This window comes from Dendropsophus ebraccatus, chromosome 5 (assembly GCF_027789765.1).
Source record: "Dendropsophus ebraccatus isolate aDenEbr1 chromosome 5, aDenEbr1.pat, whole genome shotgun sequence".
Taxonomy (NCBI): domain Eukaryota; kingdom Metazoa; phylum Chordata; class Amphibia; order Anura; family Hylidae; genus Dendropsophus; species Dendropsophus ebraccatus.
The window spans coordinates 44,029,807-44,047,633 of NC_091458.1; the positions used below are offsets into that span (position 1 = coordinate 44,029,807).

At 46.9% G+C, this 17,827-nt stretch overlaps 1 protein-coding gene across 2 annotated transcripts in view; it reads left to right on the forward strand.

The window, feature by feature from the left end:
* The first annotated feature begins 4,440 nt into the window (after nt 1-4,440).
* The window catches only part of INTS6 (integrator complex subunit 6), a 38,619-nt gene continuing 25,232 nt past the window's right edge, over nt 4,441-17,827 (forward strand). For both annotated transcript variants that reach the window (XR_011363147.1, XM_069969981.1), the window contains exons 1-3: nt 4,441-5,119; nt 5,302-5,379; nt 12,856-13,005. Coding sequence is in view for 1 of the 2 variants with exons in the window: in XM_069969981.1 (XP_069826082.1) it covers nt 5,009-5,119; nt 5,302-5,379; nt 12,856-13,005 (339 nt within the window). In the remaining variant the exon portion in view is untranslated. The remainder of the gene's footprint in view (nt 5,120-5,301; nt 5,380-12,855; nt 13,006-17,827) is intronic.

The following is a 17,827-nucleotide window of genomic DNA, read 5'->3' on the forward strand; positions in this document are numbered from 1 at the left end:
GCACACTAGTCTATCAGTGCCTTTCTGAAGCTTGAGAAAGGCACTGCTAGACTAGTGTGCCGAAACGCGTCGCTATTTTTTAATAAACCTATCTGGCTTGGTGAGTCACATCCATTGGTAGCCTACTGCACACGGCTTACTGACCACCTGGCTCCAATACCTGCGCTATGCTGTCTGAAGGATCGTTTGTGGGCCCTATAGTCTTTTAAGGACCTTACTTCTTCCCGGTGTAGCTGCTCCACACGCTGTGTGGATGATCCTCTGCTAAGCTGCGGTATTTGGCATTATGTCTGATATAGTGTTGTGCCTATCATTGCACAACCTCAAAAGGTGAGCACATTGACAATCTTGTGCATTATTGCTATCTAGTAACCCAGATATTGCACTAGGAAGCGCCCTTCCCTCCTTTCCTTCTTCTTTTTTACTATGGTTTAAAGAGCATTAGTAAGGGTCATATTACAAGGCACAATATTGAGGAGAAAGTGGGGTCAGCACTTGCTTCCTCCTCGTTCCCAGTTGGCTGCCTGTGCTATTAAATGCACAGACGACAAGCGGGAGGGGCTGCACAGACGATTCTTAGATCATCCGGGTGGCCTATTGAAGTCAGCAGTGGTCTGCTGCCACCACTATAGCATGAAGCGACGAGCAGCAGACTATAAATGATGTGATCAGGCTGTTTCAACCTGTTGAAAGACTATGATTGGCCGACATTGTGCATGTTGGCTGATCGTGGTCTTTTAACATGACTATTACCCTGAACGACTATCGGCCAGAAATTGGCTAAGTACTGCAGATAATCACTTGGTGTAATAGGGCCTTTAGTCTTTCAAGTATTAACCTGGCCTCTTAATTCCCTAGACTTGAACTCTGTGGGACCATCTCATATTCACTGCATGGATCCCCCCATGCACTCTCCAGTAGCTGTGGGATGCGCTGCAGTAAACATGGCACCAGATACCGATAAAAACCTACTAGGATCTTACCGAGTCATTCTCAACTGATCCTGCTGGTATCTAAGGCATGGGTCTCCAAACTGCGGCCCTCCAGCTGTTGCAAAACTACAACTCCTATCATGCCTGGACAGCTAAAGCTCTGGATTTGGCTGTCCAGGCATGATGGGAAATGTAGTTTTGCAACAGCTGGAAGGCCGCAGTTTGGAGACCCATGATCTAAGGTATACACAGAAATTACTTACATATACTATATCTATATGTATAACAGCCAGACCACTGCATTTAAAGAGTGGTTGTCATTAACCTAAACAATGATCTGCAAACAAGATGAAGAAAAAAGTGGGCATAGCAGGAGGAGGCAGGTTTAAATACACCTTATGTGCTCCACAAGTTTAACTACATTGGGACGGGAACACCCCTTTAACCCTTAGAGAATGGGGCCAATTTAAATTTTAGCGTTTTCGTTTTTTCCTCTTTGTGCCATAGGCCATAGCACTTGCATTTTTTCACCTAGAAACCCACATGAGCCCTTATTTTTTGTGCCACTGATTGTACTTTGCAATGACAGGTTGAATTTTTTCATAAAGTACACTGCGAAACCAGAAAAAAATTCAATGTGTGGTGAAATTGAAACAAAAAAAACGCATTTCTTTTATTTGGAGGGTATTTTTTTTTTTTACGCCATTCGCCCTGGGGTAAAACTGACATGATATATATGTTCCTCAAGTCGTTACGATTAAAACAATATGTAACATGTATAACTTTTATATTATGTGATGGCCTGTGAAAAATTCAAACCATTGTTAACAAATATATATATATATATATATTCCTTAAAATCGCTCCATTCTCAGGCTTATAGCGCTTTTATCCTTTGGTCTATGGGGCTGTGTGAGGTGTCATTTCTTGCGCCATGATCTGTTCTTTCTATCGGTACCTTGACAGCGCATATGCGACTTTATGATCACTTTTTATTACAATTTTTCTGGATTTGATGCGACCAAAAATGCAAAATTTTGCACTTTTTTGTGCTTACCGTTTCCGTACGAGATCAGGAATGTGATTAATTAATAGTTCGGGCGATTATGCACGCGGCGATACCAAACATGTTTATTTATTTATTTATAACATTGGAAAAGGGGGGTAATTCACTAATAATAACACTTTTACTAATTTTTACTAATAATACTTTTTTTTACACTTATACTAGAAGTCCCCATGGGGGACTTCTAGTATAAGTACACTGATCTCTCACACAGATCTATGCTGCATAGATCGATGAGATCTGGGATCAGCGCCATTTTGGCGAAGACCCCGGCAGGTAACAAACACGGAGATTGCTCCTCCGGGACAACATCCCGGGGGGGGGGGGGGGGGAGATCTCTGCTACTAGACACCAGGGAACGGCTGCATCAAGTAATTGGATTCAGCTGTCATCTTTAACAGCTGCATCCAATTATCTAATTAGCGGGCACGGCGATCGGACCGTGCCCGCTAATAGCCGCGGTCCTGGGCTACATGCCGCTCTGAAGACCTGTGGGCAACCCTGGACGTACGGGTAAGTCCAGGGTCGCCTTAGGGTTAAAGGGGTCCTCCCAACCCCAACATTTATGGCATATCCACAGGATGTCATAAACATCAGATAGATAGAGCAAGCTCAGTAATGTGGGTTACATCTAATAGTTTGGCTCATAATTAAATGTTTTTAAAATAACAAAGTGTGAGGGTCCTCTAAGACTATTTCTATATGGTTACTGTAGTCAACAAGTCAAAAATCTCTCTCGATATTAAACAAAAGCAGAATCATAGTCAACATTGTCATCTTTAGTAACTAAAGATAAAAGATTCCACACAGAGTTTATCTGGAAAATCAGATGTCTTTAACAGCAATGCTGAAATAGAGCAAAAGGATAAGTCATGGGCTAGATATGTTATCATAGCAAAAACATTTTACTCAGGCGGATACATGACTATTAAGGTTCCTTAGTAAACATGACCTCACACTTGGGTGGGGTTTGATGTTCTCTGTACTCCCATGTCTGGTGTCACTGCCTATTCAGCACTCACTTACACTCTATTAACAGCACAAAGAAAAGCGTAGTTAATATATGAGCTTGGCTGGGGTGTACGTACATCCCTCAATAAATCTTTGCGCCAGAAGATCGTATGAAAATACTTAAACCATGGAAATTATTTTCTTAAATCTCTGAGCCTTTCCTATACCATAGATAGGCAACACATGTCTGGAAATGTGGCATCTAAAGCCAGAGGAAGCCATCAGATGAACTTGAATCCCCCCTCCCCCTTCCTTTATGCATCCCTTCACAGCTGCCAAGAATACGACCCACTCGTCAAGCACGCTAGGACTTGTAGTCCCACACTAGAGGGAGTTACACTTTCTGATTGGTTATGTTACTTTATATGTGTGTATGAGAGCATGTGACTGGTGTCTGTCTGGCCCTCCTTTCTCGCAGTCCTCGGAGGGTATGACATGCGGCGCTGGCCTTGTTTATATTTGTTATCTGATACCTACCCCCCCTTCCCTCACAGGCAGACAACCTCAGGGCATGAGCGCTGACATTACACTATTCTGGTTTATTAGGCCTTTATTAAACCTTGCCCTTGCCGTAAACACCCCAGTAATCTGAACAGTTCTGGGCTCATAGAAGACCACCTGTATCTTCTTATATTAGGTTTATCCCAGGTAGGTTTACATCGACTGTAGATTTACCAAATCACATCTGCTGGAAGTTTGTTCCAAGCGTCTACTACTCTTTAAGAGATATATATATATCACGTATATGACAACCTATGATTGCATCCCATTGTTCGTGTTGAATTTCTTATTAAAACCACTTCCTGCCTGGTTCATCTTTAGCCCTGTAACAGACTCCTAGGTGTCAGTCCTGTCCCCCCTTCCCAATGATAATCTGCAGGTTCATGCTGATGTGACAGTATACCGGGCATGCTCACTCGGTGGCACTAATAACCTATATACGTGTGGAAATCCGTCTCTATTGTAGTCACTACCTGCGGTTTTCCCAATGACGCTTGTCCTGAAACAACCATGAGGTGAACGCGATATCAAACGTGGCCCCCCTAAGGGCAGAGATGTGCCCCTTCAAGGACACCGCAAAAACACCTCAACCTCCTCGACATCCTGCCTCACATAACCCCCTGTACGCCATTCTATAACTGCGCGGAGGTAAGGGCGGCTGTAAGCCTTTATGTAACAGCCCGGTGTGACAACACGCAGCCGCAGCGACCAGTCCACCACCGCCGCTCCTCTGCTGACGACTGAGGGAAAATCACTAACGACGACGCCCGTTATAGACGCGCGCTCCCAGTCACGGCGCGCGCGCCCGCCAGCCCACCTCTTTCCCGCCCATCCAAGAGCCCGCGCTTTTGGCTCCTCCCACCTCCACCAAGCCCGGCGCGCGCGCTCTCTTTTTTTTAACACTCGCGTCGAGGCACGCCGTAAACCCAGCACGTCGCCGGGGGCGCGCATACGCGGCAACGGAAAGAGTTAAGCGCCCGGCGTGCTCGCGCCCCTCAGCTCCCCCACCTCCACAGCTCATGAATATGTTTAGTAGGCGCAGCACGGAGGCCAATGGCATGACCCCTTGCTGTCACATGGTCCGTGACGTCGACATACTAGAATCTCCAGAACCCCTCCTGCTCGCCTTAAAAGCTGCGAGTGCGAAAGGAAGCGCTCAGTAGAGGGAGACAGAGCCTGCGAGAGGGGAAGTAGTGCTGAACTCATTCAAACTTCTGTCACATCCAACGGGGGGCAGGGGGCATAAACAAGCCAGTGCAGCACCCACAAACACCACACCAAGCCATAGGAGAGGAGGAGAGACCGAGGGGGAGGACCACCGGGGTATAAGAGGCCACCATTATCATTAACCCCCTCAGCACGGGAGCCCGGGGGCCACAGGCTGTCACACAAAGAGGAGGACATGGGGCTGCTGTGGAGGAGACACCGTGCGTAGTGTCAGGGAGGCTCCCGCGCTGCTCGTGAATGGGACTGCCCATGTAGTAAGAGCAGCAGCACTATGCCCATCTTACTTTTCCTGCTAGATACGTCCGCTTCCATGAACCAGCGCACCTACCTGGGCACCACATACCTGGACATAGCCAAAGGCGCTGTAGAGACTTTCATGAAGGTATAGTACCCTGTCAGTGAGCAGCGCCCCCTGCAGGCAGGCAGGCAGGCGAGAGTGCAGCAGCTCCCCCCAGTGTCACACTCAGGGGGGGCAGCGCTCCCTCACCGCAGCCTCCTGCCTCCCGCCGCCGCTGTGAGTGTGTCCTCTCCTCGTGTACTCATCCCCATCTCTCTGTTTCCCAGCTCAGATCTCGGGATCCTGCCAGCAGAGGAGACAGGTACATGCTGGTCACTCTGGAGGAGCCTCCTTATGGCATCAAGGTAAAGAGCTCGCCATGACGCTTCGTCACTTCCTGCCTGTGTGTGTGCTGTGCTGCCGGGCCCGGGTCACTGCTGGCGGCCAGGGTGAGCGCACACTCACACACACTCACACAGCCACACTCAGGAGCTGACAGGAACATGGCCGACATCCCCCTCCGCTCCCCCCTCCTAACCCAGCTCAGCTGCAATGAACTGTGGGAGATGTGGAGACAAGTTCTAAGTGACATTCCCGAGGGGAGTTTGCATTGCACGGTGCAGGCCCTGGGGTGCAGGGGCTGATACAGGAGCTCCCCCTGGGGTGCTGGGGCTGATACAGGAGCTCCCCCTGGGGTGCTGGGGCTGATACAGGAGCTCCCCCTGGGGTGCTGGGGCTGATACAGGAGCTCCCCCTGGGGTGCAGGGGCTGATACAGGAGCTCCCCCTGGGGTGCAGGGGCTGATACAGGAGCTCCCCCTGGGGTGCAGGGGCTGATACAGGAGCTCCCCCTGGGGTGCAGGGGCTGATACAGGAGCTCCCCCTGGGGTGCTGGGGCTGATACAGGAGCTCCCCCTGGGGTGCTGGGGCTGATACAGGAGCTCCCCCTGGGGTGCTGGGGCTGATACAGGAGCTCCCCCTGGGGTGATGGGGCTGATACAGGAGCTCCCCCTGGGGTGCTGGGGCTGATACAGGAGCTCCCCCTGGGGTGCAGGGGCTGATACAGGAGCTCCCCCTGGGGTGCAGGGGCTGATACAGGAGCTCCCCCTGGGGTGCAGGGGCTGATACAGGAGCTCCCCCTGGGGTGCAGGGGCTGATACAGGAGCTCCCCCTGGGGTGCAGGGGCTGATACAGGAGCTCCCCCTGGGGTGCAGGGGCTGATACAGGAGCTCCCCCTGGGGTGCAGGGGCTGATACAGGAGCTCCCCCTGGGGTGCAGGGGCTGATACAGGAGCTCCCCCTGGGGTGCAGGGGCTGATACAGGAGCTCCCCCTGGGGTGCAGGGGCTGATACAGGAGCTCCCCCTGGGGTGCAGGGGCTGATACAGGAGCTCCCCCTGGGGTGCAGGGGCTGATACAGGAGCTCCCCCTGGGGTGCAGGGGCTGATACAGGAGCTCCCCCTGGGGTGCAGGGGCTGATACAGGAGCTCCCCCTGGGGTGCAGGGGCTGATACAGGAGCTCCCCCTGGGGTGCTGGGGCTGATACAGGAGCTCCCCCTGGGGTGCTGGGGCTGATACAGGAGCTCCCACTGGGGTGCTGGGGCTGATACAGGAGCTCCCCCTGGGGTGCAGGGGCTGATACAGGAGCTCCCCCTGGGGTGCAGGGGCTGATACAGGAGCTCCCCCTGGGGTGCAGGGGCTGATACAGGAGCTCCCCCTGGGGTGCTGGGGCTGATACAGGAGCTCCCCCTGGGGTGCTGGGGCTGATACAGGAGCTCCCCCTGGGGTGCTGGGGCTGATACAGGAGCTCCCCCTGGGGTGCTGGGGCTGATACAGGAGCTCCCCCTGGGGTGCTGGGGCTGATACAGGAGCTCCCCCTGGGGTGCTGGGGCTGATACAGGAGCTCCCCCTGGGGTGCAGCTCCCACTACCCTGCTGCTGCTGCACATGAGGCTTCTTTTCCCTTCTCTTTTCCCTTCTCTTCTCCATGTGACCCTGATAACTTGTTACTCTACTTTATTACTGTAGCGTTAATTCCTGGGGAGTGGTTTATTACATATGTATCCATCATAGGAGGAAGCCTTTGTTACAGTGTAATAAGCCAGTGAGGTCCCCATGTTCTGGATGTATCCTGGGCTGTCAGGGCATCCTGGGAGTCCCTAGTATTGCCGCAGGTTAGTGATCACGTCCTGTAGCTGTCAGGGCATGCTGGGAGTTGTAGTTTTGCAACAGCTGGGGGAGTTCCAGGATGGGGGATCACAACCCATGGCTGTTGGGGTATGCTGGGAGTTGTAGTTCTGTTATGGTTGGGGATCACAGCTTGTGGCTCTTGGCATGCTGAGAGTTGTGATTTTGCAACAGATGGGGAGCCACAGGTTGAGGATCACTGTACTTATATGGTGTTAAAGGGGTTTTCTGGGGATTAAATGTTTAAGGGGGTGTAAAAATTAAGAGATTCTCCTTCCCCAATTCCCCCCACAGCTGTTGTTCCTACAGCTCCTGGATTACCTTCCTGTCACCACTCCTTCCTTGGTTCCTGTAACACATCATCCCTGCAGGAACTGCTCTCAGACAACTTTTTTTTATTTTTTTATCTCCTTTAGTAAGTTTAGGATTAAGTTTAGGTGAACCCTTACAAATCTAAGTGGTCATAGCGCTCTTCAAAGTACTATAATTCTGGTACATCTAATTCTAGGGTTCAATGGGGTGGTGGCAGCGGTGACCTCCAGGGATGCAAACAGACCAGCTCTTGTTCAGAGAGAACAATTTTGCCATGGAATTCTTATCTGAAATTCATGTGTGTTTGCCCCAGTAAAATTGTTCTACTGGCTCAGGATTACCTTAAAATTTTTTTTAGAAAATCATACACTCCTGCCCTAATCCCCCACAGTGGCTGTTCCAACAGCTACTCCTCCTTGCTGGTTCCTGTGACGTGTCAACCCTGTAGGATTTGTCTCCTAAAGCAGTCGCTTGCTGGAATAGTTTACTACTGTTGGAAGTAATTGAGCGGGCAGTTCACGTGGGGTCAACACATCACAGGAACCAGAATGCAGTGGTGAGGATGAAATGTGGATAGTTTTCATAGGGTTGTTCTTATTTAGACAAGTTATGCCTTAGCCACAGGATTGGGCATAACTTGTGGTTCTTGGTGGTCCAACCACTGGGACCCTCAGAATGGAGAAAAATTTCAATACCGAACAAAAAGTGCAGGAAATGCATGTATGGCCACAGTTCTATTCATAAACTTACTAAACATTGACAAATGCAGCAACGGTCAGACCCCCACCAGTCCACATCTTGTGGATAGGGGATTACTTGCCTACATTAGAATATTCTATTTTGTAAAATTTCCCCCTATTTTTTTTTCCTTTTTTAAATTGTCTACAGATGTTGCATTTCTCCATTGTTATCTACAGTATATGCATAAGGACACAATAGAGAGAGCCCCCCACTCATGCTCTATCCTTTATTTTTCCCTCAACCGATGAGCTGTTCTGGGATCCTTGTATTACATGGTCAGCTCTTCATCCACATGGCTGCTACGTAATACTATATATTCCTTGCATGGGATGCACCTGGCTGGTCACTGGCAAAATCAGCTGTTTTCCACAAGTGGGTTCTAGAGATGACTAGCTTATTGCGCTGGTGGCTGCATTTTTAAAGGGTTTTACTACTTGATTTTATAGTAATATTTTACATTAATGCAATATTTTTGCATCCAACTTTCCATTACCTCATATCATGCTGTGGCTATGGAACGTCCAGAATGGATTCATCAGGTCAAAAACCAGTTATGCAGCATAGTAAATATTGCATGTCACCAGAGCTATGTAAATGAGGCCTAAGTCAGATGGACCTTTTTCATGGCTGGTACTGTAGCAGAGACCAAGAAAAAAAATTCCTTGATGCATCATCAGCACCAGTGGATACCACATGAATGCCTGCTGACTCCACATCCAGTACTTTCCTCTTTCTTTGCTGCAGTATCCACTGTGGAAGACTGATGAGGGTCTTGCACATTCTTTATTAATGAAATAAGTTTGCATAGCTAGACAACCCATATGGACCATAGGATGGTGAGGTGGTTGTTCCGGTCTGCACTTGTCACTGCTTCTGTTTCCAGCAAGTAATGACAACTTTGTTGGCTCCAATGTCTGTCCAGATGGACCCTGTTGACTTTAAAAGGTTTGGTCAGGGTTTCACTGTTCACAGCCTATTATGGCACTCCATCGTAGGTGCTACATGGACAGTGTTTAGTTAGGTGCCTGTCAAATGGCTGTAAACCCAGTAATAAAATCAGAAATGGTTAGGTTTTCACATGCTGTGGTCATTCTGTGTTTCTGCAATTTTTTTTTTTTTCTCGTGCCAAGCTGCACAAACATGCTAATGCACCCTTTGGATTATTAGTTACACAGCACCTATTTAGCTCTGTATATCTGGTAAAGTAAGTCTATTACCATTGACCATGGTGATTACATATGTGCTGGGGGCAGTCAAAGGACAAGAAGATTAAAGAAAATCTGGATTGCGATTGATGCTTTTAGGAGGCTGCATCACAGACAAGTTTTGATTACAGGTGCTCCTGGGACTGAATGTAGTTGCAGGTGTCTGACATGGTAAAACATTTTTTACACATGACTCAACACTTAGGCTGCGTTTTTCTGTCTGTTTTATGGTTTCAATATCTTTATTTTTAACGGACAGAATAACTTGATCAACCAAATGTTTGCATACGTAAAAAAAAAAATTCAGTACTTAAAAAAAAAAAAAAAAAAAATTGTTAGTCAATGGGAAACAGATCCTGCAGTATGGCATACAGCAACAACCATTTTTACCATCCACTTTTTCATCCCATTTTTTTCCCCCCTTTTAACGTATGTGTTAAAGGGAAACAAAAACGCAGTGTAAGGGTGCGTTCAGGCTATGGATTCCGCCGCTCACCCCATGTGCCCCAGCTCATCCCATAGCTCATTCCATTCTTAGGGTGGACAGTGGAATCTGCCTGATCATAGAATGGAGTCTTTGGGAGGGGCAAGCGGCGGAATCCATGGGATTCTGTAGTCTGAATGCGCCCTAAATGTAGCTACATGATGTGAAAAAAACTGATTCAGCAGACCAGGTTCTATTCTATTACTTTATGGTCAGGTTCTGATGCTCATGCACTTTGTAGGTAGCCAGAGGTGAGCATAAGAACCCTAACCAGTCTGTAGATGCAGAGCCCCATAGGGCAAGTTGCGGCACCTTTAAAACCGATAAAAACCAGTTAACTATTTCAGTAGCCCTTCTATGGGATCAGACCATACACACTAGCCCCCCTCCCAATTTGCATTAATGAGCCTTGAATACCCATCGCCCTTTCACCCATTTACCTATCTTGGTCCACTTTTGGTGACTACTATCCACTACATACCAGAAACACCCAGCAAGACCTGCCGTTTGGTGATGATCTGCCCAAGAGAATTTAAAGTTGGCTGTGTCTCTATGGCCATAGTAAATAATACTGTACTTTACAAGTAACTGAGTGGCAAAATAATTTGGGTGGTCAAAAGAAATATTTAACTTTCAACAAGTTTTGTCCACCAACAGGGGGGACCTGGAATGAAATATCAGAATGACATTGAAGGCTCTGTCTGTTTTGTAATTACATTGACAAACTTTCTTCATTTAATTTGTTTTATTGTAATCCTCTAAAACCTCATTTTCCAATGTATTGTGGCTAATATGTAATTGAGACAAAACTCCAGCAGGGGTCAGGTCACTTACACTATGGAGATTTCGGAGTGAATTACAGCCAGCTATACATTAGGGATTCTCAATACATTTTTATTCCTTGTTTATCTGTGGAGGTTTTTTTTCTGTGACAGCAGTGCCATGCATATTAATAAATCTACTGATCCCAGCTGTGATCTGTCATTGGGCATGAATGGCGCTCTAACTACAGTAACTGGAACAAATTCTACCATGTCACCTCAACCACAGATTTGTCTTCAGTTGGCTTCTGTCACACTTGTTCATCACTAAAGGTGCAAAATGGTCTAAATCCACCTTTTAGAATCTCAAGAATAGCTGGTGTCTAGCGATCTTTAGCGTATTGAAGACCGCAGCATGCTAAGTTACTTTGCTTTTGATAAAGCTGGGTTAAAAGTATGAACAGTGCCTGAATGTGAATCCTTCTTAAGTTTACTTCACTTTTCTGAGTTTAAGGGTTTGTTCACACATTGCAATTCTCATAATTTCAGTAAAAATGCTGCAGTACTGCAATAACACTGCAACGAGGGCAAATAAAGCCTTAAGGGCCTTTTATACAGGGTGGTTATCGGATGAATAGTTTAACTATTGCCCTATACATTATAATGCAGCATTATCACATTATGGACCTGGCAACATTGTGCAGCTTTTAGTGACCACAAGGTGGGAGCTGTTTTCAGCCGTGCGCTTAAAGCTACACAAATTGTATGGTGATCATGCGGTCCTTATCGCACAATTACAGTAGTGATATCTGCAAAGGTTTAAAATCTACTAGGTTGCCAGCCATGTCAGGAACAGGCCTACCTGTATAAAAGGACCCTTAAAGGAAAGCCAATATAACCACAGTAACTTGGCTAATGGCAGGGGGGGCGCATCACAAAGTAAAGGCAACCTGGGTGAATGCCACTTATTTCTTCTTGAATGAGTTTACAGGAAATATTCCTGCCATGTATTGTAGTTTAGCACTGTGACATGTTACTGGTGTTCAATGAGATCCTCCGCAACACTAGAACGAAGGCGGTCTGCTGTGCCCCTTGGACTTGGATTCTAGTTTTTTTTTCTTATAAATTTGTCCTTATGGACTGTATTCTTCTGCTTTGGAAGTCTTGGTATTTTTTTTTTTTGTTTTTGTTTAGTTTAGTTTTTTTTTCTTGTGTGTACATGGCTTGGACATTGGTAAGTTGTAGTCAGTGCCTTTATCACATCACTAAAACATGATTTTTATGTTTTATTTTTTCATATATTCTGATGCCGTAATTGACCAAATGTTGACTTGGCACAATTTAAAGGGAATCTGTCAGCTTTGATTCAGATTTCAAACTGCTGCCGCTGTTAGGTCAAGGAGACACCTGGTACCTTTCATATATCAATCTTTGCTTCCAGAATGTAGAAAAAATATTTAGTTCAGAGAGTCTGAGAGCTGTAACATGTCTACTCCCCCTCTCATCCCTATCTCTGCTTGAGCGTCAGTCAGCTGAGAGCTGAGCCATGATTGACAATCACACAGTCAGGGATAGGAGGGGGGAGTAAGGAGACATGTTGTTATCACGTGTCACTTTGAGGTAGTATTGGCACTTTGGAACGTGACTTTTAGCTGACATATTCCTCTTAAGGCCACTTCCAGACATGCATATTATAGATGCAGGTCCCAGCCCAGCTCTGGGTTTAAAGATCTTAGGTGAAAGGTGTCTGAGTAGTCTGTGATGTTTTAATTTCACATATTAGACCCCTATTTGGATGAAACCATTTATCATTCTTATACACCTAATGAAAGCAGAGCTCTGGTAACTCCATTGCTTTCTAAGGCTTGGTTCACACCCGTATGGTCATGATGGTTGATGGATGCTATTTTATATCTGTAAGACTCAGACAGGTTGAAAGTGTGTATGTTTTTATCAGCCCTGTCATTGATCCAGTTTTAGTTTATTCTTGAAATCCGTGTGACATGGATAGCTAAAAGTAAAAAAAAAAAATGTAATTGAGAAATCATTTTACAGGAAACACAGGTGTGAACCTGATTATATGTAGCACTTGGAGAATATAGCACTTGTTCATTCAAAGAGTTTGAAGAGTATGTGTCCTTTACTTTCTTCACAGGCCGGATGGAAGGAAAATCACGCCACTTTTATGAATGAGTTAAAAAATCTTCAAGCAGTTGGACTCACCAGTCTTGGTCAAGCCCTAAGGACGTCCTTTGATTTATTAAATTTAAATAGATTAGTAACTGGCATAGACAACTATGGACAGGTAGGTCACAACATGGGAAGGAAAAGACTTTCCTTCATTCATGGTTTATTTTATTTTTATTTCGACAACCGCCTTTTATGAACAAATCTTGTGACGTTCCAACAACACTGGAGGTTCAGAGGTATATCATATCTTGCTGGTAGGACTTTTCCTTGTGGCCTATCCTATTCTTAATTTCATTGTTGTTCAAGAATTGACTTTTTCTGTCCAAACACTTTAAGGTAAGAATAATCCCAAACATTTCCGATGCCCTCATAAAATATCTCTCTCATCACTCATTTTTTTTATTCTGTTTTACCTTGGAAAATAAAGTTTACAACTTTATTTTCCCTGTGTGGGGAATGTTTCTATATCTGTCCAATAGAGATAAGATATATCTGCAGAGCCACCTACATGGTCTAAATCTCTGGCCAACAACAACACAAAGGGGTTGCAGGCATGAATGTTTTCATCACTATAGTATATATGATGAGTTACACATTTTTGTAGTTTTTTTTATTTTCTATGTCCTGAGTTTCTAATAAAAAAAATAAAATAAATTAACACAATGAGTAGAGGTATAAGCAGCACTAGGGCTGGGCGGTATACCTCAAAAATACCGATACCGTCACTGGCGTCGGTTAACCGACTTCAACTTAGCCAGGACGGTAATTGCGGTATTTTTGTATTTTTATGTCCCCGCACCCGTCCTCTCAGAGCCCCCCGCGCACACAAGCGGCCCGGCACGAGCGCTGCACGTCATGTGCAGGAACGCCAGTATCGGAGCGGGAGCTGGAGGAGCAACAGGGCTCAGGTGACAATGCCGCCCGCCCCTGTCTGCTCCAAGCGACCCCCCCCCCGTGCGCGCACCTCTCCGCCCTCTCCTCCCGTCCGGTCAGAGGCCCCGTCCTGCCGCATCTGTCCCGTCCATGTGCCCACCACCCGTCTGGTCCGGCGTCCCAGCACACTGAGGGGAGTACAGGACAGCCGCCCCCAAGTGCTGCTCCTCCACCTTCAGCTCTGACATGGCCGCGTCCCTGCACACACAGGACAATGTGTGCAGCGCTCGCCGGCCGGCCGGGGGGGGGGGGCGCTCGGACGGGACTGTGCTGGTCCCCCCTCCCGGACCAGTCTCGTCCACCCGGCCGGCGAGCGCTGCACACGTTGTCCTGTGTGTGCAGGGAGGCGGCCATGTCAGAGCTGAAGGTGGAGGAGCAGCACTTGGGAGCAGCTGACCTGTCCTCTCATCCCCTCAGTACCAGTACAGGAGTGTAACATAGGAGGAATAATGGGCTGCAGCAGGCAGGATAACTTATAGCTGTGTGTGGTATCCTGCCTGCTGCAGCACATCCATTCCTCCTATGTTACTCTCCTGTACTGTTACTGAGGGGACTACAGTCATACACTTCTATTCCCCCCCCCCCGTATAGTCATACACCCCTGTCCTCCTCCCCATACAGTCATACACCCCTGTCCGCCCCCTATACAGTCATACACCCCTGTCCTCCCCATACAGTCATACACCCCTGTCCACCCCCCTATACAGTCATACACCCATGTCCGCCCCCCTGTATAGTCATACACCCCTGTCCTCCCCATACAGTCATACACCCCTGTCCTCCCCATACAGTCATACACCCCTGTCCTCCCCATACAGTCATACACCCCTGTCCTCCCCATACAGTCATACACCCCTGTCCGCCCCCTATACAGTCATACACCCCTGTCCTCCCCATGCAGTCATACACCCCTGTCCTCCCCCCTATACAGTCATACACCCCTGTCCTCCCCCCTATACAGTCATACACCCATGTCGGCCCCCCTGTATAGTCATACACCCCTGTCCGCCCCCCTATACAGTCATACACCCATGTCCGCCCCCCTGTATAGTCATACACCCCTGTCCTCCCCATACAGTCATACACCCCTGTCCGCCCCCCTATACAGTCATACACCCCTGTCCTCCCCATACAGTCATACACCCCTGTCCGCCCCCCTATACAGTCATACACCCATGTCCACCCCCCTGTATAGTCATACACCCCTGTCCTCCCCATACAGTCATGCACCCCTGTCCGCCCCCCTATACAGTCATGCACCCCTGTCCGCCCCCCTATACAGTCATACACCCCTGTCCGCCCCCTATACAGTCATACACCCATGTCCGCCCCCCTATACAGTCATACACCCATGTCCGCCCCCCTATACAGTCATACACCCCTGTGTGCCCCCCCGTATAGTCATACACCCCTGTCCGCCCCCCCTGTATAGTCATACACCCCTGTCTGCCCCCCCCGTATAGTCATGCACTTCTATCCCTATGTACCTCCTGTATAGTAATACATCCCAATCCATCCCCCCCCCCATATAGTCATATGCACCTATCCCCCCTCCCCCCCCCCATATAGTTATACACATGTATTCCTATATGACCCCCTGTGTATACACATCCTGTAGAGGCTGTATACCTGTATATACACATCCAGGTCTCTGCTGAGACCCCCTAATAATGACAAATAGTAATAATGATAATTGACTAACCATGGATTGCTGTTCAGTTCTTTTTTTACTTTTTCTAATCAAAATATCGCCAGTTTGACATGGAAAGTGGGTGTGGTTTGCAAAAAAGGGGCGTGTCATAATTATCGTTGAATTATCGTTACCGCGGCTACATGTGCGATAAACCGCGATATTGATTTAGGCCCATATCGCCCAGCCCTAAGCAGCACCTTACTGTAGGTCACACCACCTGGAAGGCTTTACCTGTGTAAACCTCCCCCAACAATCTAAGGCAACATTGTCCGAGTGTTCAGACCCCAACCGATCAGGAAAACCAGGAGGAAGAAATGTGCGCTTAGTGCGTTCTATACTGCCTCTGTCACTTAGATTGAGGTGGCCACATAATGTAAGTCTATGGGCTGTCTTACTGACACATAGGCGCCTGGCAGCGAATGCCTCTCCCTGCTTGTTCTGCTGATCGGTCACGCTTGTGGTGCGTTTACACTGACAGATTTTTGAAGCCAAAGCCAGGAATGGATTAGAAAAGAGCAGAAATCTGTTTTCTTTATCACCTGATCTCTATTTATAGTCTTCGTGGTTTTGGCTTCAAAAATCTGTCAGATAAATCTGTGTAAACGCACCCTTAGACCCTGACGTTTGACTAGCATCTGATTTTTTTTGTCAAAAAGGTTTACACGACTGACTTTAGATGAATATGCTAACTTTAGATGAATATGCTAACTGAGCATGACAAAGGCATAAGACACTGTAATGAGGTGGTTCACTCACTAAAGCCCCTATTACACGGGGCGATGTTGAGCAAACGAGCACTGTCAGAGCGCCTTGCTCCTCGTTCCCCGCTCACTGCCGGCATTACTACACATGTAGGCAGCGAGTGGGTGAGAGCTGGGAGGGACAAAATAAATGACTCTAACGATCAGCCGACATCGTTCATGTTGTCTTCTATTACACCAGACAATTATCGGCAAAATACGGCTGATCGTTTTGTGTAATAGGGCCTTAGGACATTCACAAAACAATTATTCAGAGTAGATTGGCTTTAATCTATTGGTATTTTTAAGCAAACTGTTGAATGATTCATATCTGGATGAGAGATCTGGTGAGCTACTCTTTTCTACTATAAGGGCTATGGCCCACTGGTTACTGTAAGTAAGCACTCCTCCTTTCGTTGTCTTTAACCTCTTAGGGACATATGACTTACCGGTACGTCATATGTCCGCAAGAGGTGTTCAGAGCGTGGCCGCACGCTGTATAACTATACAGCAAAGATCTCAATGAGAGATCAGAGTACTTATACTAGAAGTCCCCTCCCCTAATAAAAGTTTGAATCATCCCCCTTTTCCCATGTTTTAAATAAAAGTAAATAAATCAAACATGTTTGGTATCGCCCGAACTATAAATAAATCACATTCCTGATCTCGCACGGTAAATGGCGTAAGCGCCAAAAAATTCCAAAGTGCAAAATTGCGCATTTTTGGTCGCATCAAATCCAGAAAAAAATTAATCTATCAAAAAGTTGTATATGCGCAATCAAGGTACCGATAGAAAGTAAACATCATGGCGCAAAAACTGACACCTCACACAGCCCCATAGACCAAAGGATAAAAGCGCTATAAGCCTGGGAATAGAGCGATTTTAAGGAACATATATTTGTTAACAATGGTTTGAATTTTTTACACGCCATCAGATAATATTAAAGTTATACATGTTAAATATTATTTTAATCGTAACTACTTGAGGAACATGCATAACAAGTCAGTTTTACCCCAGGGCGAATGGCGTAAAAACAAATACCCCCCAAATAAACAAAATGCATTGTTGTTTTTAGGTTCAATTTCACCACACATTGAATTTTTTTCTGGTTTCGCAGTGTACTTTATGCAAAAATTCAGCCTGTCATTGCAAAGTACAATTAGTGACGCAAAAAATAAGGGCTCATGTGGGTCTCTAGGTGGAAAAATGCAAGTGCTATGGCCTTTTAAACACAAGGAGGAAAAAACGAAAATGCAAAAACAAAAATTGGCCCTGTCCTTAAGGGGTTAAAGAGTACCTGTTAGAAAAAACTTTTGATGTGTCAAAAGTTTTGATCGAGCGGGGGACTGAGTGTTTAAAGGGGTTATCAAGCGTTAAAAACATGGCCACTTTCTTTCAGAGACAGCACCACTCTTGTCTCCAGGTTGGTTGCAGGTTTTGCAGCTATGTTCCATTGAAGTGAATGGAGCTTAATTGCAAACCACGCCTGACCTGGAGACAAGAGTTGTCTCTGGAAGAAAGTGGCCATGTTTTTCTAACACTTGATAATCCCTTAAACTGACGGAAAACG